Source organism: Silurus meridionalis, chromosome 1, assembly GCF_014805685.1.
Source record: "Silurus meridionalis isolate SWU-2019-XX chromosome 1, ASM1480568v1, whole genome shotgun sequence".
Classification (NCBI taxonomy): domain Eukaryota; kingdom Metazoa; phylum Chordata; class Actinopteri; order Siluriformes; family Siluridae; genus Silurus; species Silurus meridionalis.
This window is the reverse complement of record NC_060884.1, coordinates 17874409-17898345: the sequence shown is the minus strand read 5'-3', so window position 1 is coordinate 17898345 and position 23937 is coordinate 17874409. Positions and strand designations below refer to the sequence as shown.

The 23937-nt window shown below is 39.4% G+C and overlaps 1 protein-coding gene across 1 annotated transcript; it reads left to right on the top strand.

Annotated features, from left to right (window-relative positions):
* Positions 1 to 4461: 4461 nt before the first annotated feature.
* acvr1bb (activin A receptor type 1Bb) lies at positions 4462 to 22159 on the top strand. Its single transcript, XM_046859232.1, has 9 exons — positions 4462 to 4663; positions 11356 to 11601; positions 12170 to 12427; positions 13007 to 13237; positions 16930 to 17097; positions 17323 to 17479; positions 17660 to 17784; positions 18985 to 19115; positions 21344 to 22159. Exons 1-9 carry the CDS (start codon positions 4597 to 4599, stop codon positions 21467 to 21469), a joined length of 1509 nt encoding a protein of 502 aa, XP_046715188.1. The 5' UTR covers positions 4462 to 4596; the 3' UTR covers positions 21470 to 22159.
* The last annotated feature ends 1778 nt before the right edge of the window (positions 22160 to 23937 follow it).

Here is a 23937-nt window from a genome sequence, read left to right as displayed (position 1 = left end):
CACACTATGTACAGCAACAAGTCAATTACAAAAACTACTAGAGTTTAATGGAGAAGTAGACACATTTAGTACACACTTTTCAGTGCAGATTGCAGAGCATTTTCTCAAAAACGTGGACAGTATATAAACTGGCACTTAATAACACGGGTCACAATTTCTCATGTTTTAACCAAATCGCAGTATAGGGATATAACCATTTTCAGACATTTCAATGAAAATGAAAACGTCTTCCATTCACATAGGAGCTGAGTTTCATATAAAGTAAGTTGGAATGATTCTGTATGGACTTTGCACTTGTCTGCAGGACCTTCTAAACAGCATTTATGAGGTCTCTCTCTCTCTCTCTCTCACACACACACACACACACACACACACACACACACACACACACACACACACACACACACACACACACACACACACACACACACACACACACACACACACACACACACACACACAGAGTAGTTTCTGCACTGTTTATTAGTAGTTAAAAGGAGTGAGTTACAGCAGGAACATGTTTAAAATTTCCCATTTGGTTTCCAAACGCTACAGTGCACCCCTCACATTTCAGCAACCATTTTAGTAGATCTTCTCAATGGACAATACTATAGAAATTATAATTAAATAGATATATTTTAGAGTAGTCAGTGTGCAGTTTGTAAAGCAGTATAGATTTACTGTCCTCTGAAAATTACTCAATATACAGCCATTATTGTTAAAATAGCTGGCAACAAAAGTGAGTACACCCTAAGTGATAACAGCTGTATGTTGTGTAACCATGCGAAACCACGTCTTATTCATCATGTTAATTAATTTTTCTGTTCGACAGGACCATACAAATGTGTGTATCTTTTATTAAAGCAATTAAAATGTGGTGCTTTGAGTACAATTCTCTCATACTAACCACTGGATGTTCAACATGGCAACCTCATGGCAAAGGATCAAATCTAAGGATGTGAGAATTAGAATAGTTGCTCCCCACAAATATGGCCGAGGCTATAAGATCAGTAACATCAGTAACAGTACAGTGACCAGGGTCATACAGTTGTACAATTGTGTCTTGCCTACAGTCAAGCATGAAGGTGATAGCATCTTGGTCTTGGGCTGCATAAAGGAAACATTAAGGGAAACATGGAATCCAACATGTACTGTGACATTCTGAAGCAGAACATGATGCCCTCCCTTCAGAAACTGGACCAAACGGCAGTTTTCCAAGATAATAATGACCCCAAACACACCACCAAGATGGCAACTGCCTTGCTGAGGAAGTTAAAGAAGGAGGTAATGGAGTGGCCAAGTATGTCTCCAGACCTGAACCCTATTGAGCACCTGTGGAGCATCCTCAAGTGGAAGGTGGAGAAGCGCCATGTGTCTAACATCCAGCAACTCCATGATGTCATTATGGAGGAGTAGAAGAGGATCCCAGCAACAACATGTGCAGCTCTGGTGAATTTAATGCCCAGGAGGATAATTTCATGAGAACATGAGAAGATATTAAAAAAAGAAAATCCTTGCTGAAATGTGAGGGGTGTGCTCACTTTATGTCAATAAAACCGTTCCTATACAGCCTCTTGTGGCAAAGGGTACACTTACAACTTGCTATATATCTAATAATGTGAAAATGGCATTTCATCCCTCCCATATAAACGCTAAATATAAATGAGAGTAGATGCCATCGACAACATCGATCAACATCCACTGTTAATCCATCTAAAGAGCGGAGCTTAATAAAGGCATATACTGTAACTTTTATTACCATCCCCATAATTAATGAACAATGAATATAACCCTTTCAAATGAATTTGACTGGTTCTGTTGTTCTGGTTTTGACTTGGTTCTGTTATTGAATATGCCTTCAGTGTGTATGTCAATTTTATTTTTTCACACATAAAATCCCAGAAAGTAATATGTAATTATCCTCACCTGTGGCGTGTTACAGCCAATGTACTTAGCCGTGTCTTTTTGTACTTTCAGGTTTGGCTCTAGATAGATAGATAGATAGATAGTTGGGGAGAAGTTTTACAGAAGACAACTTGCTTCTTAGCTTAGCCAATCATGAACATAATCTCCACGTCATAATAGGCTAGGTGTTGTCTAAAGTACAGGCTATGTATACAAGAGTGTTGCTATTCAGTAATTATTATAAATCTTACATTTCTGGTACATTTTACTGTTTAATAAACATTATAAAAGCAAAAATTATGGTAAATAATGGTTTTATTACTTGTAGAATATTTGGATAATTCACAATACAAGTGTTTTTTTTTCTCCTTTTTATATTAGTATGGATTTTTGTCATAGTTCACCTGCTACTGGGATCAAAAAGTTGTTTATTTCGACAAACATATCCGCTGACTCACAACATTTGCTTTAGATTTTCTTTTTTTATTTGATACAAAATTTTTTTAATTTATTTTTTGGGTGTTTGTTGTATATGCATGTGTTTGTGTCAGAGATAACACTCTTATAATTCTGATGTTTGATGTGATCGTTAATTAAACCTCTTGACCTGTATCTGCGTGATTTTTTTGCACAGGTCTGCTGCCATATGATTTCCTCATTAGTTAACTGCATGAATGTACGTCTGTAAGTGTTCCCAGTCTTCCTCTTCTTCTTCTTTCAGGCTGCTCCCATTAGGGGTCGCCACAGCGGATCATCCGTCTCCATACCCCTCTGTCCTCTAAATCTGCCTCCTTCAACCGAACTACCTGCATGTCTTCCCTCACCACATCCATAAACCTCCTCCTTGGCCTTCCTCTTTTCCTCTTTCCTGGTGGCTCCATCCTCAGCATTCTCCTACTGATATACCCCATGTCCCTCCTCTGCACATGTACAAACCATCTCAATCTCGCCTCCCTCAACTTGTCTCCAAAACGTCCTACATGCGCTGTCCCTCTAATAAACTCATTTCTAATCCTGTCCATCCTCGTCACTCCCAATGAAAACCTCAACATTTTCAGCTCTGCTGTATAAGTGTTCCCAGTAAAGTGGATAATAAACATATGCTACTCACACAACAAAATAATCAAATGTTGCAAGTCCTACATTTGAAATGAAATATTTACCAAATATATAAATTTAAATAAATCCATATAGGGTGGAAAAGCTCCTACAGCTGTTCCTGTTCACATTTTGCTGTTTTGCTCCAAGCACTAGGAGGTGCTCTTTAATAGTGAAAGTTCTCTTAGTCTGGAGTTGGTGTGAAGAATGTAGACCCCTGATTCCTTGTTGTTTAATTCCATAGTCATTACCTTCTATTACCACATAGATTTACTTAAATATAGAAATAAATGTAACATTGAGTTTAATAAGGAATGGCAGCACTTTCAGCTTGTACTAATAAGAAAAGCAACCCTTGATAAGGTGGTGAAATGCATTATCAGCATTAAGTGGGGTTTTTCCTGCACTGTAACACATTGTAAGTTTACCTGTTTCTTTAAAACATAACCAAATTGAATGAAGTTTACCATTTAAAAGATTGTACACATAATTAAAGACAATGAAAAGATTTTGAACATATTTGAAAATGTATAATCTGTAGTGTTATATACAAACCATGTCATGCTTTACAGTGTAATAACTGCATGTCTGAAGAGTTTATTCCTTTTGTACCACTAATTACATTACATTTAATGAATGAATATCACATGGCTTAAACCTTTATGGTGACATTCATTTTGTGGAAGGTCTGAGAGAAAAATAATTTTTGAGGTGGAAAACTAGCCGAGTCCTTCTATCAATGTTATTTATGTATTTTAATTAATTTATTAAATGTTTTAATTATTATTATTATTTTTTTTTTTGCAATCTGTTCATTGACTATAAGATCACTAGAGCAGAAATGCCAGAACTCGAGCCTGTGGGCCACATTTGGTGACCTTTGATTTGGCAATGTCATATGTGAGAAGGAGGGGAAAAATGCGGAAAAATACAATTTGGCAAAACTTGTACAATATAATAAAAAGGAAAAACTTCATGTCTCTTATAAGAGATAAATACACCAAATAGCTGTATTAGGCACTGAACTCTATTGTACAATAATTTGGATTGCTTTTCATTGTACTATAGTTTCTTTGAAAAGTAAACAGCTTTAGTTAAGAGTCATGTTTTCTATTTATTGTTTTGTTTGTATATAATAAATCACCAACGAAACGAAACAATTATAATAGTAAGATGCAGATTTATCAAATTTAAATCAAATTAAAATTTTAATTAAATTTAATTTTTTGAGAAAAAAAAATTATAAGTCCCTGTTCATTAGACCTCGTTTCTACTTAATAAACCTGAGATTTTCTTTTTATGTTATAGACCATTAATAAAAAAGTAATCAGTTTATTACTAATAAATCAACAGCACTGTTATTAAAGAGGGGTTCAAATTTGATCGGCTCACATGGCTTAACAACATCAATTACTCCCCTTTAAATCGCCCATGCCTTTAAGTCCGCCTGGCTCTGACGGTGCGTATGTGTGTGTGCGCGTGTGTGTGTATATGAGTGTATGTGTATGTGTGTGTTTGATGGTTAAAGCTCGAGCTCTCTCCTGTCAATATCGCACTTTAAACACTCCAATGTAATGCGATGGGACTCTGAGGATGGATAAAGGCCGACTCCTGAGCGTGTGCCTGGCGGTGTGGGTGCTGTTTGGAGCACGGTGTGACGGTGAGTGTTTGGATGGACGATTTCACCTCGCACACATTTTGGGTTCCGTGTTTATTTATTCGGTCGCGCTGAATTTGGCAGCGGCTACAACAACATGGCGCGCCTCGGATTCGGAAGCTCGGGTGCTAAACCGCTAGCACACAGGGCTTCTCTCTCTTCCGGTTTGGGGTCTGGAGCTGCTGTGTTTCGGAAATGTGTACTTAATAAACATGTGTTGTTCGGTTGCTCGATGTTAGTCGACGTTCTCTTAAAGCTAATCTTCCTCAGAGATATCTCAGGAGATAAAACCGAGGCTAGTGAGTTAGCACATGCTAACACCGAGCTCTGTGGAGCAACGGACTGTTTGTGTGTTTATATTTTATTGTTTTATTATTACTCGTGTGTAACAGTAGAAGCGTCTTTATAGAAGCAGTGCTAGCTCAATATTCAGACTCGTGTTATAAATCTTTACTACATGCCTCAAGACCCTCCTGTACACCACAGGATGTATCCCACTGTTTATTACTTTTGTTCATTTTCTGCGTTGACACTCGTCCCTCATAGTGTGATCTTTACAATGTCTTTAAAAAAAGGACTTGGAGGACATGTTTTTGCGATATAATCCCAGAGATCAGACACCCAGGCTCTGTATCTTTGCACTGGAAGATGAAACTCTTCACTCCCTGCTTCCTGGTGAACACATTAGTACTGGAGCACAATGGAGCCCTGAGGTCCGCATGGTCACTGTGTGTGTGTGTGTGTGTGTGTGTGTGTGTGTGTGTGTTTGCCTGAGAAACATGATCCGCTTTGAGATGGCTATAACATCCAAGCCGGACTGTGTTACAGCCTGTGATGAGGGCTGGGACTTGAACATGAGGGCAAAATCACCACGTGATCCTCACCAATCACTAATATCTATTTCTTAATGCTTCTTGAAAAAACGTGGATCCTGCGTTGGGGGTTTGAAATGGACACAAACCCCTGCACGCACGCACTCACTCCCACCCTTCCTTTTGCGTTCTCTCTTTCTCGCTTATTTCCTCTTCCCCTCCCCTGCCTTTCTTTCTCGTTCCATACTGGCTTGTGTTGTGGGCGCAGCAAATCAGAGCATCATCTTACACCCGGTCAATAATACACTCTCCCCCTGCACCTCCTCCCTTCTCCCTCTGTTGTCATGACTAAGAACATGCCAGTGTATGTAACCTAGTACGTATAGCGAGCCTTCGTCCCTCTCGGTAGTGAATTCAACTGGAAAATGAACCAGACATAAATACATATATAAAGAGGTAAAAACAGCAGCACACATGCTCACGCTGGTTTACATACAGACTGACACACAATCTGAGATCTTCAGATTTGCCCTAATACATAGCCAGGATAGCAGAAGGTTTGCTTCATGGTGTAAGTCTTACTCTGAGTGTTTTCTCATCATTTCTCTATTAACATTGATTCTTGTTCAAAGCCACACACACACACACACACACAGCTGAAAAATGCTGGTGAGAGTAAAATGGCAGTGTTTAGGGTTAATGAGCATATTATGATGCGTTCGTCTTCTCTCACTGAAAGCCTTTATACATTCTACACATTTTTGTGGTTTGGGGCTGACATCAGTAAAGCACCTGAGTAGACAGGTACAGGGGGAGTAGCGAGTTTTTAGCCTTGTTACTGTGCACACGTTTATAGCATAGTAAGACCCTTGAAAATCTACTCCAGGGGTTGTGTGTAGTACGTGAAGATCCTCCCAGGTGAGTAATTTTGTCTGACCACATTCGGTGTCATTAGGATGTGATTGAAACAGGTGCCCAAGCGAGCTGGGATTGTCTTAACAATGTGAACATGCTTGTGACAATAGCAATTCCTGTGTACTCTAGACACCTCATTTAGTGCAAACGCACTGGTTTCACTTTGATTAAACCCGGAACATCATTCGGGGCCAAGCTGGCTGAGCTGGATCATTAGTATCTGTAGCCTTGACCTACGCTCGGAGCTTGATTGCTTACGTATAATCTCTTAAATGTTTGTAGTTTAGACCGGTATTGTCCAGTATTAAGTACCATCACACTGAAGAATAGGTGCAGAAAAATGTTCCCAGTAAGAACATCTTTACTGATAGATCAAATTTGAACTGTATATGGAGTTACTTTGCTGGTCAGCTTGTTCGATTTTTGAAAGAAATGTGTTGGATTTGGATGAGATAACTATCTCAGATATATTTAATGAATAATTACAAAATGAATGAAATGGTTATTATTATAAATAATGAACAATGACTAATCAAATTTTATGAATGAGTAAAAATGAATCCAAAGGTGAATAGGGTTTTTAACACATCGAGGGATGTGATGGTTTCAGTCAGTAGCCGAAACTTCAGAGAGGTTTTGTTTACTATCGCCATAGCAAATTAATTAACATTTGTCACAACCCAGTGGCGTGTAGATCATTTGGATCACGGCCACCTTGTGACTGGCTTGTATGTAGTTTCTCCATGAGTAAGCTGGACGAGTCACTCTATGTGAAACACCTGTATTCTTCCTGAGAAGACTATGGGAAATTTCTCAGGAAGCAATTAAAAAATTACTGTGTGTGTGTAGATGTTTAGATGTTTAGAAAATTCAATATGATAGCTCTTACAGTTGAACAATTCAGGGCTTATAATGGGAGGACAGGAGACTGACGTGATGGAATGTTTTGCCAAAGTTCTTGTGTAGTTTAATCCAACTTTCAACATTGAAATATTCATAACACATGGGGAGAAATGGGTCCCTTAAACACCTATCTGTGAAAGAATAATGAATGCAGACTTATCGCTTAATTGACATTATTTTTGAGTGAATAATGGACGAAAGTGGTAAACTACACACTCGATAGAAACTCCATTATATAAAAGTTTCTCTGAATCCGTTTTTTTTTGCTTTTACTCAGTACTGAGACTCAATTCCTATCTATGTGATTACACATGATCCACATGCAGCAGATAAAGGTTATGGTAAAGAATAGGAACATTCCTCTAATTCCTTTAATGTGTGGCTGTAACACTAATACAATGCTCGTTTTTTTTTCCTGGAGTGTAGGAGAAAATAAAGGGGCGAAGGCATGCTCGTACATATGAAAACATTCCTTCCTACACACACGACCGAACAACCCGACTTCAGTTTTCAAGCACACACACGCTCACAGAAGGGTTCTGACATCTCGAGTCTGTGGTTGATGTTGAAAAATTCTAACAGGCCGGCTTTCTTTGTAGTGTATAGGTGTGCATTTACCGGCTCGATCCTCTGTCTCTGAACTTTTAAAGATTGCTGACAGAGCAGAGCTGGGAATAAGGGTGGCGACGCTGGTTCAGATATGTGAGGAGACACACATATAAACACACACACACACACACACACACACACACACACACACAGGTGAAGTATAAAGGCTTATTTAGCAATCCAAGTGTCCTATTTTTGCATCACACTGTCTCTTAAATAGGCTGTTCAATGTGCACCAAAGGAAGTTAGTCCTCAGTGTATACAATTTCCAGGCATTTGCCTACAATGGAGGCTGCCTCCATTATTCACAAGGACAATATTGGAACAACAAGTCCAATATATTTTTTTTTGTTTTTGCTATACATAAAAGACGTAGGTTTGAGATCAAGATGAATGAAAGAATAGATCAAAATTTCAGCTTTTATTTCTCGATAATTCCATCTGGATGTTTGCATGCACCCACCCTTTTTTTTAAGTATTCAAAAATATTGGAACATGTGACTCTCAGGTGTTTCTTGTTGCCCAGGTGTGTTCTGTGTGACCGATCTTTTAACAGTTAATAGCTCCGACTGGCTACATCTTTCTAGTCTTTAAGTTGGCTTAGTTTGGACCCTGAGTTTCTCCTGCGAATACTGCATTTGTTAAAAATAATAAACCAACTTAAAGACTAGAAAGATGTCTATGGGAGAGAAGCAAGTCATTTAAAACCCGAGCTAAGAGAGAAAATCTATTAGAACCTTAGTACAACCGGTGCACAACTCTTGCACATGGCCAGTGCAACAATTTGAAGCGTCCTGAAAAGGAATCACTGATGTACTAACTACCAGTAACTGCACATGATCAAGAAAATAAACAACAGTTTGTGACAGAAACATTGTGAAAACTGTGAAGAAAAAGCTAAAAGCAACAGGCAGAGACCTCCTCAACAACAGCTACAATCTACCATACTCCACCATTCTAAGAAGACTTTGGGAGAAGAAACATCGAGACAACAATATGCAGATTGGAGTTCTCAAATGAATTTAAGGATCCAAGTTCTCTACCAAAGTGCTTAATAGGCCAAAGTGTGGAGAAAGAAAATATTGTCTCATGATCTATAAAATATGCACTAATCAGTCAAGATTTAATTGTGTGTTTGTGTGTCCAGTTAAAATTTGCCTTTTGTGAATTGTAAATGTTAACATTCCTGTATATAGAATGTGTGTCTTTCTTTGTGACTTTATGTTATGTGTCAGCCATTTCCTTAAACAACAATCAGCGCTGTTTATTACAGCAAACTGTCCTGCAGGCCATACTGACAGGTGTGTGTGTGTGTGTGTGTGTGTGTGCGCTCTCATAAAAAAGTATGAGTATGACTGTGAATGTGGGGAAATACCAAAGTGCGTCTGTGTCTTTTGAATATAAAAATTAAATGCTACAGTTATTAAAAGCATTGTGTCCAAGTACCTGCAGTTTTCAAACCAACAGTGGCAGAAAGTTGTGAAGCACAAGGGGACTAGGGAGCAGAGCATGTCAAAGAATGTAAAGTGACCAAACACTTCTTTCGCTGTACGACCAAACAAAATGTGACGCAAAAACCTGAAACCGTAAAACAGAGCTTATTTACTTGCTTTTAATTATTTAGTCCTCAGTTTCCAGGAAGTGTATGTAGATAAAGTACGCAGATTAATGCGAACACACATTTACGGCATAGCGACTGAGCAGAGGAGGGTTAAGGGCCTTGCTCAAGGGCCCAGCAGTGGCAGCTTGGTGGTGTTGGTGGGATTTAAACTTGTGACTTTTCGATCTAAAGTCCAATGCCTTAACCACACTCAAATACACACACAGATGTTCAATTTTTTAATTCCAGCAGAATTGAATAAGCGTTTTCTTAAAATGTTGGTTTTGAGTCAGGATATGAGCTCTAGTAATTGCACAGTTATAGGACAGTGTAACCGATTCTCCCAAGTTTGGTTGTACAATAAGATTTTTTGCTTAGATTGGTTTAACCTATATTGCTGGTTTATGTATGAAACCACAATTGACTCACCTGTGCCTTTTAATTTAAATGCTCCTGTCTAACAGGAAGTTCTCTCATGAATGTGTTTCTTAGCCAGTTGTTTCAGATTTACTTGAAATGAGTTCCCAAATACCTGTCGAATAAATCAATACTCATGTCCATTGAATAAACACTATATGTTACGGGGACACATGTCCTCTCTGGTAATTTGTGGCTCTTTCCAAAAAGTGTTACCACAAATACATAGTTGTATAGAATGAATTAGAATTGTAAATGAAGACTAAATGTGGAATGGAATGTTCAAAAAGCGCATACGATTCTAGTGGTCAGGTGTCTACAAACCTTTGTCCATATAGTGCAGTCACAGAAGTTTCAAACTTGGCCATTCTCATTATTGTCAAATAGCAACATATCCACTCTGTATCTGATCCAAGACCATATATGAAAGCAATTGAAGTATGAAAAGATTTTTGTGCCACATTAAGACAGGAAATCAGCTTTGTGCCTCTTCAGCCTGTTCATGTGGGCATTGCCTTTGTAATAGTACTTGATTTTTCCGTCTCTGGTGTATTTCTTTGTCAAATTAAATAACAGAGATTCATGAAAACGACCCGATGTTGGTGTAGTTATTTTGTGCCTCTATTTAAATCAATTGAACACAGACCAAATGTTCCAGGCTGCACCATTCTGTCAGAGAAGATAAATTACTTTTTTTTTTCCTTTGGTTTTTTTTTTTAAGAGCCACAACACAGACATCCTAGATTTGGCACTAGATTGTGCAGTCTGGCCAAGGAACATGGACACATGGTTTGACTTTGTTCTTATTCAGTCAAAACATTTCATGAGCTGACACTGTCTGATCCTCATGTACAGTATACTTGTCCTTTTGCTCTGTATCCTGTTTTTTTGAGAACATTTTCACAGTTGACCGAAAACTACGGTTATTTTTGGCGCTGGTTCACTTCTATATGTTTCATCTTTTTTCTAACTTGAACCTGTTGATGTCTAGAGAGATGGTGTGCTGTTCTGTTTTTCCAGGGAAAAAAAACATTGATTTCTATGGAACAAATGCAGCAAAACTAATCTTTTATACGTTTGTTTTTCTTGGTATTTTGAATCATATTATTCAGGGGGTTTAAATTTATTGCTAATTCACTTAATTTGTCCATTGTTGGTGTTATCAATTGCATGGTTGCACGAGAAATGTTTTTGTATTCATTATGGCTGTTCGTTTGGGGAAGTTATTTAGAAATCAAATCCAGACACGATCCCAAGTGCCATTAGCTGAGTTCATGTTTTTAAATGTGCGATGGATAAAATGTCAGGTGGTGGTTGAAAGCGATGCAGCAGTGTGCTGAAATCTCTGTACTCCCTGTTCCATGAAGAGATTGTGAGCAGCATTAGATTTTTGAAAAGTGTTTTTTCACAGGTCTGTGTCTCTCTCGTTCTCTCTCTAGGTCTGTTGTGTAACTGCACTACGTCTCAGTGTGAAAAGAATGGCTACCGCTGTGAGACAACGGGAGCCTGCATGGCTTCGACTTCTCTTATTGATGGCCAGGAGCAGCATGTTCGAATCTGCATCGATAAAGATAAGCTGGTCCCTCCTGGGCAACCCTTCTTCTGCTTGAGTGCCGAGGGGCTGCTCAACATCCACTGCTGCTATACAGACTACTGCAACAGTCTCGATCTCAAGGTGCACTTGGGTAGGTGTCATGCGAGCCACGCAGGGAGTCATGATACCATCGTAAAGTTGATTTTGCTCTAAAATCTGCACTCACTTACACCACAGCAATTTTGAAAGAAAACTTCAAGAATGTCCTTTCATACTTAAAAAAAAAATAAAAAAATTGTTTTATCCATTTATAGTCATGTTTAATGTTATGTAACATACGTGAAACACTTCAATTTATTATTGTTATTAAACAGCTGTCATTCTGTCAGCAGTCTATATCGTTTCTTTATCTTAAAGCTAAAAATGTTTTAGCTCAGATGATTGCTAAGCTTCTTCCAAAAATGTTAAAATAAACAGAAAACATTCACCATTAAGCTGAATTATACACAGAAAAAAGCAGTTCACGTGAAGCAATCGCCAACTATATTTTCGTGCACGTACTATAAAAGTGCTGCAATGAGTACATGAAAGAACACCATGCAGTCAGGACCATTGTTCAATGCCTACTAAAATAGAGAATAATTTTAGTGATAGAAATATTAATACTATATTGGTGTTAGGATTTGATTAATGGTTTTTGACTTGCCATGCTTTTTTAGTGACTGTCCAGCCTAACTCTTCGGCCATGATGGGTGGCTGGGGGCCGGTGGAGCTGGTCGCCGTGGTTGCAGGTCCCCTGTTTGCACTGTTTCTACTGGTGCTGCTGGGCCTCTTCCTTTTCCAACACCACCAGAGAGCCTATGGCCACAGACAGAGACTGGAGGTGGAGGATCCCAGCACTGAGCACCTGTACCTGGCTAAGGATAAAACTCTACAGGACCTGATCTACGACCTGTCCACATCTGGCTCTGGTTCAGGTCAGCATTAGCTTAAGTTCAACCAACTTTTTTCCATCTGTTTTATGGTGGAACAACGCACCTCAGGGTGCATGTAGAAATACTGACAAAAATTCCAGTCAAGATAAAGTGTAACACAAAGCAGTCATATTCACCACTGAATTTCTGACTTATTTAATATAGCACATATTTGATAAAAAATATTTAGAAGAGAATGAAGATTATACACTTGTTTGTTTGTATTAGTTTTCTGATTAGCTCACCACAAGGTATAATACATTGTATGCCACCTTTTAACATCATCAGTCAGTTTCCAATCAAAACATGGGTTTGGGAAACATGATGGAGCTTTTATTTACTTGGTAAGCTAAATAATACGTGTATCATTTGTTCACTTCTGTTAGTCAAACACTAATGACCTTGTGTTTAATATCACATGTATAACAAAGATATTAGACCTTTTATGTTCATTGGAGTTTTGCAAGTACACAAGCGGACTAAAGTGGTGTTCTCTGCACCAAGTAACTGCATAAAGATCTAAACTAGTCTTGTGTTCTCTCTTTTTCTTTCCCCATTTGTTTTTTTTCCCTCTCTGGACAGGTCTACCTCTGTTTGTGCAGAGAACAGTAGCCCGGACTATTGTGCTGCAGGAGATCATAGGGAAAGGCCGCTTTGGAGAGGTGTGGAGGGGAAAGTGGAGAGGAGGAGACGTGGCCGTGAAGATTTTCTCCTCTCGAGAAGAACGCTCCTGGTTTCGCGAAGCTGAGATCTATCAGACCATTATGCTACGACATGAGAACATCCTGGGCTTCATTGCAGCCGACAACAAAGGTAAACTAAAAGAAAGCCCAGGTGGAAATGCATACTGCAGTGTGGGAGACCAGTTGTGGGTTAATGCATTGTGGGAGGGTTTTTATATATATTTTTTTTTTTAAAGATCTGTGGTCATTATTAAACTTGCCATTGGCAGAGAGATTCAAAAGATACCCCTCTTGTGAGGAAGGTCATATGTCTCCAGCAGGCTGGTAACCCAGATTTAAAAAGCTGGTACTAGCAGCCCCAAAGGCAACAATGCTGCAACTGCGGTCAGTAGGCCGGGCATTTTTAGAAATTGACATTGGAAAAGAGTGGCCCAGTCGCAGCTTGCTGGTGTGTGACGCGGGTGAATGGGCTGAATGGGAAAATGTATCGTTCTTACTAAATTCAGCTGTTTGCCAGTAAAATAAGTGACATTCCTAAGTGTTGATGAACTCTACTGAGAATTTAATCTGAAGATGAGATCCTAGATTTGTGTGAAACCTGTATGTGTCTTGCAAAAAGAAACAGTTCTCGGTTGAACACACAGTTGTCTAAGTTTTAAAAAACTTGGTCTCTTCTGATTATCAGAGGGGTTAGAGCCCCTAAAGGAGAGACATTTGAACTGGTATGCTTGTCCCAGCAATGTGACACTCAAGAATCACTTGTTGTAGAGCCTATATGTGTGTGTGTGTGTGTGTGTGTGTGTGTGTGTGTGTGTGTGTGTGTGTGAATAATATCTGGTAATAAATGGCTAAATTTATTATATTTATTCATATTTATTTATTGTAAAGTGGATGTATCCACGGTTTTGTTTCACTTTTACCATTTTGCTGCCTGGTCAGGTTGTGGGAAGCCTTAGAATCAAGGTCTAGACCTGCTTTTTCTAGCTGCTGACAATGAATTTGCATAGGCTTAGCTTTACATCGGGTGCAGGGGACCTATGAGCCGCCAGCTGCGTCCTGTAAGTGGTCAAAATCTATAAGTTTATTGCACAGCTGATGGAGCTTTGTTAAAGGGCTGCAAATGCCTACATTTTTGGCAGCTCAGGCTAAGCATCTCTCAGGCCCTGTAGCAACCAATACCAATAACACAGAACATGAAATGGAGAGAGCTACTAGCAAACTTACCTGGCTATCTTGGGCAATGTAAATTACAAGCTATGCAAGAAGTAGTAATTATTAATTAATTATTGAAATGTGAGCTTCCTGCAAGAACACGTCACAAATAGCTGCAAAAAAAACCCCAAGAAAATAAAAGCACTTCTCAAACCCCATGATGTGCCCAGAGCAGAGTGACTGCTGTACAGTTCAGGACGTTTGTGGAGAACTGCAGTGCTAAAACACGCACGCACATGAATACCCAAATACACTTTTAGCTGTTACACTGAACTACATCTCTAGTTTGGTTTTAAGTGAGACCACTCAGTCCTAGGATGCAAATAAAGCACAAGTTTAGCAGAAACATGACGTATACTTTACTAATGAACAAGATTCGGTTGTCGTTTGTGGGATGTGTGGAAAAAAACCCATATGTATATAGACCACTCTCTTTGTGCATATGCATTGTGATGGACACAAAATGATTTAAAATTACATATTTATGTTTTTTTTTTTTTTTTTTTTTTGCCACCCCTTTAAATCAGACAACAGACATAATGCTGTGATATTGTTGGAATTCAAATTCCGCCATCTCCGTGATCTCTGTCTAAGGGCAAACTAAGAGTAATTTCACCAAGTAGACACCACATGTATTGGGACACCTGCTTTTTTTCAGCCGTATGTGTCTGGTCCCCAAACTTTTACCACAAAATTGGAGGCACACAATTACTGTATTTTCCGGACTATAAGCCACTACTTTTTTCACGCTTGGGGGAAAAGTGGCCTGCCGCTCACTCGTACTGTCTACAGGAAATGCGAATCATTTGTCACGCTGAAAACAACCAGGCATGAAAAAACGCACTTCACCTGTGTTCTGAGCTGCACGGCATCGGGAGAAAAGCTTCACCAATGGTGATTTTTAAACACACGACGATGCCAAAAGAAAAACTCCTGAGAAAAATTGTTGTGAAAGGAAGGAGTAAGACAGTGAACAATGACTTTCTTGGTGGGCTACTGTTTAGATACAAGTTGTGTAACAGTCACTGTCTTTCATTAAAGCCTGTGTAAAGTTCATTAGTTTCAGTGTAGGCTTATAGACAGGTGCGGCGTATTTATGTTCAAAATAAAAATCTTTGTAAAATTCAGTGGGTGCGGCTTATATTTGGGTGTGCTTAATAGTTTGGAAATTACGGTATATTAAATGTATTTGGATACATTAGTATTAAACTTTCCCTCCAGTAGAGACCCAAACCTGTTTCAGCATGACAGTGTCCCTATGAACAAAGCAAGCTCTATGTAGATATGGCTTACATGCGTTAGAGTGGGAGATCTTGAATGGTCTGCTTTAGAGCTCTGACCTCAACCATATTGTACACCTTTGGGATAAATTGAAATGCTGATTGCACCCCAGGCCTCCTCATCGTAGATCACTACCTGACTTTACCGTTTCTTAAGCTACTTTGTGACTGAATGATCAGAGATCTCCTCAAGACATTTCATGTAGTATTAATGTAACAAGGTTATGTAACCAGAAGGGCAATTAATGCAAAGGTGTATACCAGCCCTTCATCTGTTCTATCAAAATACTACACTGACATATAATTACCACGATATAGGAACTTTAGGAACACTGTACTGATATTGGTATGGTCCTACAGATCTTTCATGGCAATGATTCCCCAAAATGATGAGATGATTACTTCATACCGTTCTTGCAGATTTTTCAGTTGCACTTTTATGCTGTGGATCTCCCATTGGTCCACATTCCATATTTGATTGACTTAGCTTCAGATCTGTTCATCTGTTAGGAATGAAGAACATTGAACTTGTTGTCATGTTTGTTGTTATCCAGACTTTTTTTCTTTGTGTAATGTTGCATTATTATGCTCGAAGGAGCCATTAGAAGATGGTAAATTGTGGCCTTGTAGGATTGCACATAGTCAGCGACAATGCTTGAACAGGCTATGGCACACAAGACCATTTGGATTCATGCTTTCGCTGCCAAATTCTGGCCATACCATCTGTGTGAAATCAAGCTTCATCAGACCTGTCTTCAACTGTCCAGGTTTTTTAGATTTTTTTAGTTTTTCTGCTCATCAGAATGGTTATGAGTTACTGTACCCTTTCCGTCATTGAACCAGCCTGACCTTTCTTGGTTGACCTCACCCACAGTGTTTCCCATCAAACAGATTTGACTCACTGGTTTCTTTTTTTTATTGCACCACTCTGAGTAAACTCTAGAGACTGTAGTGTAAAAATCCTAAAATATTAGCAGTTACTGAAATACTCTGGAACCAATTATTCCACTGTCAAATTCACTGACAATGGAATTATGATGTGTGATCTGTTATATTACTCATATTTGTATGGTTTTCTGCATTGTGCTGCTGCCACATGATGGGCTGATTTCGCATTGCATTTTGATTTTGCATTTTGAATTGCATGAGGAAGTGTATGGGTCATGGTGTCATGGTATGTATTTTATTATGAGCCACTGTGTAAGCAAACTATAAATTATAATACACCATGATTTTCTAATACTAGAAAGCTTTTTAACTAGATATAGATACCCTAATGTAACACTGGCTAACATGCAGTTCAGTTCATCACTCTGTTTGTCTCTTCTAGATAATGGCACATGGACTCAGTTGTGGCTGGTTTCTGATTATCATGAGCACGGCTCTCTGTTTGATTATCTGAACCGATACTCCGTCACCATCGAGATCATGATCAAACTGGCTCTTTCTGCTGCCAGTGGCTTGGCACACCTGCATATGGAGATCCTGGGCACTCAGGGTATGTGTAAACGGGTGTGAGATTTGGAAATGTTCCTAAACATTTTGCCCTTCCTTTAAGAGGTAGGGCTGGAGAGGGCTGTCTGGTGCCACATGTCTATATAATCCAGTTGCATTTGTTTTTTATTAGTAAACATTATAAATAGCATTCCATCATTTAGACAGATCGGGTGAAAATGTTATTTAAATGCTGTAATCTAAAAGGATTCTTTCTGCTGTCACTCAGGTAAGCCTGGTATTGCTCACCGTGACCTGAAATCAAAGAACATCTTGGTAAAGAAAAATCTCACGTGTGCCATCGCTGATCTGGGCCTCGCAGTACGCCATGAGTCTGTGACAGATACCATTGACATCGCCCCCAACCAGCGCGTAGGCACCAAGAGGTAGCGCGACTCTACCACACACACACACACACACTCACACACACACACAAACACACACACACACAAATCCCACCCACACATTTAAACAATCTGTCACATAAATGTCAGCCAGATCCCACCAAGTGTTGCAGTATACACTGGTTGTGTTTCTATCTAAACGGTTTGATGTGTGTCTTTCAGGTACATGGCTCCTGAGGTGTTGGATGAGACTATCAACATGTGCCACTTTGACTCCTTTAAATGTGCTGACATCTACGCTCTGGGGCTGGTGTACTGGGAGATCGCACGCCGCTGCAATGCCGGAGGTGAGACCAGCCTGAGAGAGAAGGCTTTTAGCTCCCTTTTTTAAAACACCTGCGCGACAGGCGAGCAGAATCATCATTTTTCTAAATGCAACCGGAGCAACACGACAGAATAGTTTGCTCTAAAGGGACTTGGGTGAAAATAAAAATGTGAACCGTTTGATGGAAAGAAGAGGCAGAGATCCAGGGAAACAAGCAGACAGATGGATTTAACTTTTTTTTTTTATTATTATTGAAATAGATGCTACATTAGAGAGTGAAAAACTTGTATTTGTTTTATTATATTCATAAGGAATACATGATAAAAGAATAAAATTCATTTATAAGGAATAAAACATGGCCATAATGTTATAGCAAATGAATGATCAAATTAGTGGTGTCTGATGCCACGCATGCGTCTAAATTCCACCCCTATATTTAATAGTTTTCTAATAATAGCACATAGGGAGGCGGTAGCTCACTGCTCGGAAGAATGGGGGTTCAAGTTTGGGTATCACTAAGCTGCCACTCTTGGGGCCCTTGAGCAAGGCACTTAAGCCTCTGTACTCCATGGTCGCTGTATCATGGCTGATCCTGCGCTTTAACCCCAGCTTTCTAACATAGTTGGGATATTCAAAGAAAGAATTTCTCTTTGCTGTAAAGTACATGTGACAAGTACAAAGCACTTTTATTTACCTTTACATTCCAGAGTGTCTTATTCTACTTATACCACAGCAGTTTGCACTCCATTATCATGATTCTTAGGTCTGCTATTTATCATCACATTCAAGTTTGTACCTGTTATCACTTACGTCTTTCACTCGCCTCATTTTGTTAATTAGACAAACAAGGTAATAAACTACAAACATCACAGTCTTGTAGACATTCTTGTCTTGGAATATGTCTTATTAAAGCTTCATACAACGCCGATACACTGGACACTCCAAAAATTGCTAAATAAACGTCTCCTTATAGAGCACTATACTGTGTGAAGCTTTACAGAAATGTTATTAACACCTTCCTATCCATCTGAACCAAAAATTCAACAGCTGTAGCTGCGCTAGTCTGAATATTGTCCATGTCATCAGATATGACACTATAATACTCACTTCTTAGATTTGACAGCTATTGGGAGGAGTTGTGTCTACCTGCATATCATGACGCATATAATGTTTCTCAGAAATGCTTTCAGGTGGCATAATATTTTTTCTGTGTGTGTGTCAGGTATCCATGAGGAATACCAGCTCCCCTACTATGACCTCGTGCCCTCTGACCCTTCCATAGAGGAGATGAGAAAGGTGGTGTGTGACCAGAGGTTACGACCCAATGTTCCAAACTGGTGGCAGAGCTATGAGGTATATATACAACACACACACGTTTATAAATATACATAAATAGGGATGGTCCCCGAGTTACGATGGTTCAACTTACGCCTTTTTGGTGTTATGACGACGATGGCGATGAGAAAAAATGGGCATACATATACTTTGTTACTGTACTTTTGTCGATTTTTCTGGTATCAGTACTTTACTATTTATTTTTCAACCAAATTTTTACTCAGACTTATTAAATGTTTCACACAAATATTTGTACATTTTCAAATCAGGCTCGTTACTTTAGTTGGTGACATGATCACTATTTTTTCTTTTAATTGCGTGCTGTTTTCAGCACAGCAACCTGTTGTGTAGGTTGGTGTATGATTTCCTGGCTATCACTCAAGTTCAAGTTCAAGTTTATTTCTATAGCGTTTTTAACAATGGACATTGTCTCAAAGATTTTTGACAGAATTTAAGAGTTAAGGTGAATGGTGTATTTATCCCTGATGAGCAGCCATGGCAACTGTGGCAAGAAAAAACTCCCTCAGATATTATGAGGAAGAAACCTTGAGAGGAACCAGACTCAAAAGGGGAACCCATCCTCATTTGGGTGATATCAAGAGTGTGATTATAGTCTTTAAACATTACAGAACACTGGAGAGTGAGAACTAACATGAGCACTGGAATGTAAGATTATGAGTACTGTTCTTTCCACAGTCTTATAGTCATTTGAATTTATGGAACCAGGAGCTACTGAGCAACTCAGAAAATGGCTCAACATTTGAGATCATCACAAATCCAACACCATCTTCTCCATGCCAGAGCCTTTAAACACTCAAACAGGTCCAATGTCCAAACTCCACATGAAGTGGGATCCAAATGGCGCTGGTACGTCTCTAGATGGTTCAGGATGTTTGCGGGGTCCACAATCTTCATGAGGTGACTGGAGCTGGCGCAACTTGTTGTTGTTCCAGCTGTTGTTCATGATATTAACAAGCACAAGTTGATAATGTGCATGTGATCAGATGTACTGGAGCACAAGGTTATGATATGTGATGTGTGTTATTTGTAGGACTCGCTATAAAGATATGTCTTTAATCTGCACTTAAACTGGGAGTGTGTGTCTGAGCCCCGAACACTGTCAGGAAGACTATTCTAAAGTTTAGGAGCTAAATGTGAGAATGCTCTACCACCTTTAGTGGACTTTGCTATTCTAGGAACTACTAGAAGTCCAGAGTTTTTGAGATCTTAAAGAGTGTGACGGATTGTAGCATGTTTGAAGACTGGAGAGATACATGGGAGCTAAACCATTTAGGGTTTTGTAGGTAAGTAGCAGTAGTTTGTAGTCAATTCGAAGTTTAACAGGTAGCCAGTGTTGGGATGATAAGATTGGGGTTATATGGTCATATTTTCTCGACCTTGTGAGAACTCTGGCTGCTGCATTCTGGACTAAATGTAGCTTGTATATTAATGAAGCAGGACAACCACCTAGTAATGCCTTAACTCTCAAATTCTGTAAAGATGCTTTGAGACAATTTTCATTGTGGAAAGCGCTATAGAAATAGACTTGACTTGACTTAATGCATTACAATAGTCCAGTCTGGAGGTCATGAATGCATGGACGAGACTTTCTGCATCAGATATAGACGTTACTAAGCGTAGCAATATTTCTAAGGTGAAATTTGCCCGTTTTTGTAATGTGGATGATATGATTTTCAAAAGACAAGTTGCTGTCTAAAAGAACTCCCAAATGTTTTACTGTTGAACTAGTAGTTTCAGTACATCCTTCTAAATGCAGGTTGAATTGCTGGAGCTTCTGTTTACTGGTTTTTGGGCCGATGAGCAAAATCTCTCCTATCAGAATTTAATAACAAAGTTATGTGCCATAAAATCTGTTAATTCTTTAACACCACTGACGTAGGCTAGTTTACGAAGCTCACAATTGTGAGGCAGAAGGGAACAAGAAATATGGGGTTAACGTGGATGAGACAGAGGGAGTCAGTGATGTAAACGTGACTGACCACACGTCCACATGCCCGCTTCCACGTACATTATCTACTGTACATTTATGGCAGTAAGGTGATGTAAATTGCTCCATTTTGCTCAATTATGTACTATAATTTATTACATTATCAACAAATCACAGTATACTACCTCATACTGATCACCATTCTTTAAGACTTCTGGGTAGGCTCGGCTAAACACATCTCCATCGTGGGATATAAATGTCACTCCCTCTCATTGTCCACCTTCTTCCTGTCTCTCAGGCTTTGCGTGTGATGGGGAAGATTATGAGGGAGTGCTGGTATGCCAACGGTGCCGCTCGACTGACCGCCCTGCGCATCAAAAAGACCCTGTCTCAACTCAGCGTGGACGAGGACATCAAGATGTAAAAGAAGCCTGAGCAGAGCGACGGTCAGAGATCACTAACAAAAGAAAGTGTACAAAATTACTACTGCTCCAAACTCTCCTGCCAGTTTGAGAAAATGTACCGCCGTAAGTTGAGCTGCGACACGGCCTACCTCACCCACAAAGCCAAAACTACTCACAAAATCGTATTGCATTCTATATTCTCGAGCTCTTCTCCTCCTCTAGCTCTTCTTAATGTATGGCCACAGACTGCAAGTTCTGATCCTACTGATCTACAGCGAACACTACTGCCCCTATAACAGCCCATAGCTATAAATATCATGGCATTAATAGTTTCTTTTCCCCAGATATTTGAATGAGCCCCATATCAGCAGCTGGGAGCGGAGATCACGCTTAACACGTGTAACGCGTGAACTCCCAGCGCGAGTCACTACATCGGGCTGTTAGTGTGTCAAGAAGGTTTGTACAGATCTTACCGCACTCCATCTGTCTCGCTCTCATAGGAACGTCCGTGTTAAACGTTAGCAGAGTATTTTAGTTGAATGCAGGTGCTATTTTAAGCTTTAGCTTTTATTTTTTATTATTGGTATAATCAGGGTGCAAATAATTTTACCCCAACCTCAGATTTTAAAGTTAAGGTTTAGTAAAGGACAGATTAGTTTGGTCACTCCAGGGAAAGCTGACAAATATTTGGATATATATATATATATATATATATATATATATATATATATATATATATATATATATATATATATATAATTTATTGGAGGGACTTCCTGAAAGTTCGACTGTGACTACAAATTTTTTCCCAAGAGACATGAATTAACTTGTTGATTCTTCATTTATTACTGCATTCATTCATGGACGGTGTGTGTGTGTGTGTGTGTGAGTGAGTGAGTGAGTGAGTGACTGTCTCTGTGAAATGTTGCTTGGTGAACGATGCGCACATGGCGTATTTATTTCAGATTTAGCATTCTCCATTTGCTCTTTTTCTTGCTTTAGTGTCATTTTTCCTCCATAACTTAAAGCTAGCCGTATATATACAGTGTATTTCTCGGAAGGTACAGTCGTGTAGATCTCATTCTCTTTTGTTTTTAGGTTAATTCGACGCTAAGTTAACGCTGGTTCCTCATCGTCACCGATCACTGTAGCATCCTGTAGCAAAAGTACGACCACTTTAACAGTATCTATCCGGCAATATGCCTCTGAAACCGTGAAAGCGCTGGAAGTGTGGAGGAAAAAGCTACAAAAGGCTTATGCAATATACCCAGGGAGTGCGCTGGGGTTTGAGTAGAACTCGGAAGTCGTGGTAGAAAAAAAAAAGTTGATAAAGCGTTAGTGCTTTTCTGAGTACACTGGTGCAGTGTGCATGTGGAGACGGGACGAGCTGTTAGTCCTGTCCTTCACTCTTCTGACACTGGCGTTTTGACTACTTTACCACACAATAACCTTTTATTTAATCAGTACTACTGCCCTGCTCCTACTCCCGCTCCCCTCTCCCTCAGGCTGCGGTCACACTACACTTTTTGCGGCGTCCATTCACACTCAAAACCAAAAATCGCTCGCTGCGAAGACGTTTTTTTGCATTTCGGTCAATTCTGGATCGTGAACACGAGCGATTGGTAGAACATCATGGTGTGGCCTCTCGTGAAAACACAAGAGGAAGAAAGTATTATAGCGACACTCTCGAGCTCACACCGCTGCTTTAAAACAACACAAAAAGCCGCCTGGTTTTGCGACGTCGCGTCGCGACCGTACGACGTCATATCCGGTTGCTGCCGTATTCCAGCAGGTCTCTGAAGAAATGTGGACTGCTGAAGGTCTACTGTGTCTGCAGCCTTACTCTTCTTTATATGCAAGATGTAAATAGTTTGTATGTATACATCTTTTTCCTTCGGATTGTTGTTGTTGTTGTTGTTGTTGGGGGGGGGGTCCTATTTACAATTCTTGAAGCTTGCTGTATTTTTGTGATGAACTTGATTTTGGTGTCGAGTGCACACTGACAGGTACTACTGATCTCTAATAGCTCCTCTCTGTACAATATTCCGTCTTAACGATCCGTATACAGATACTTACTGTATAAATAGGACGCGTAGTCATGTTAAAGGAAATTCGAAACCTCTCTTAGCATGTGAAAGCCAAAAATAATATTTATGGAGAGTCGCTTGTCTTTTTATGTGGGTTTTTATGTTCTTATAAAGACTGTTGTGACTGGGGGGAAACCCCGTATTGTGTTTATTACACTGGATTTTGACACTACTGAATACACTACAGTACTAAACGCAAAACACACACACACACACACACACACACACACACACACACACACACACACACACACACACACTACTGTCTGTGCTCTGCTGATCCTGAAACTGCGCACACGGTGCAGTCAGCCAGTCGTGAAAATTCATATTTTTCATATTTTAGGTACAGATAAGATTCTTCATGGTGTCTTAATTTTTTTTGTGTCTGTTTGATTTCATTT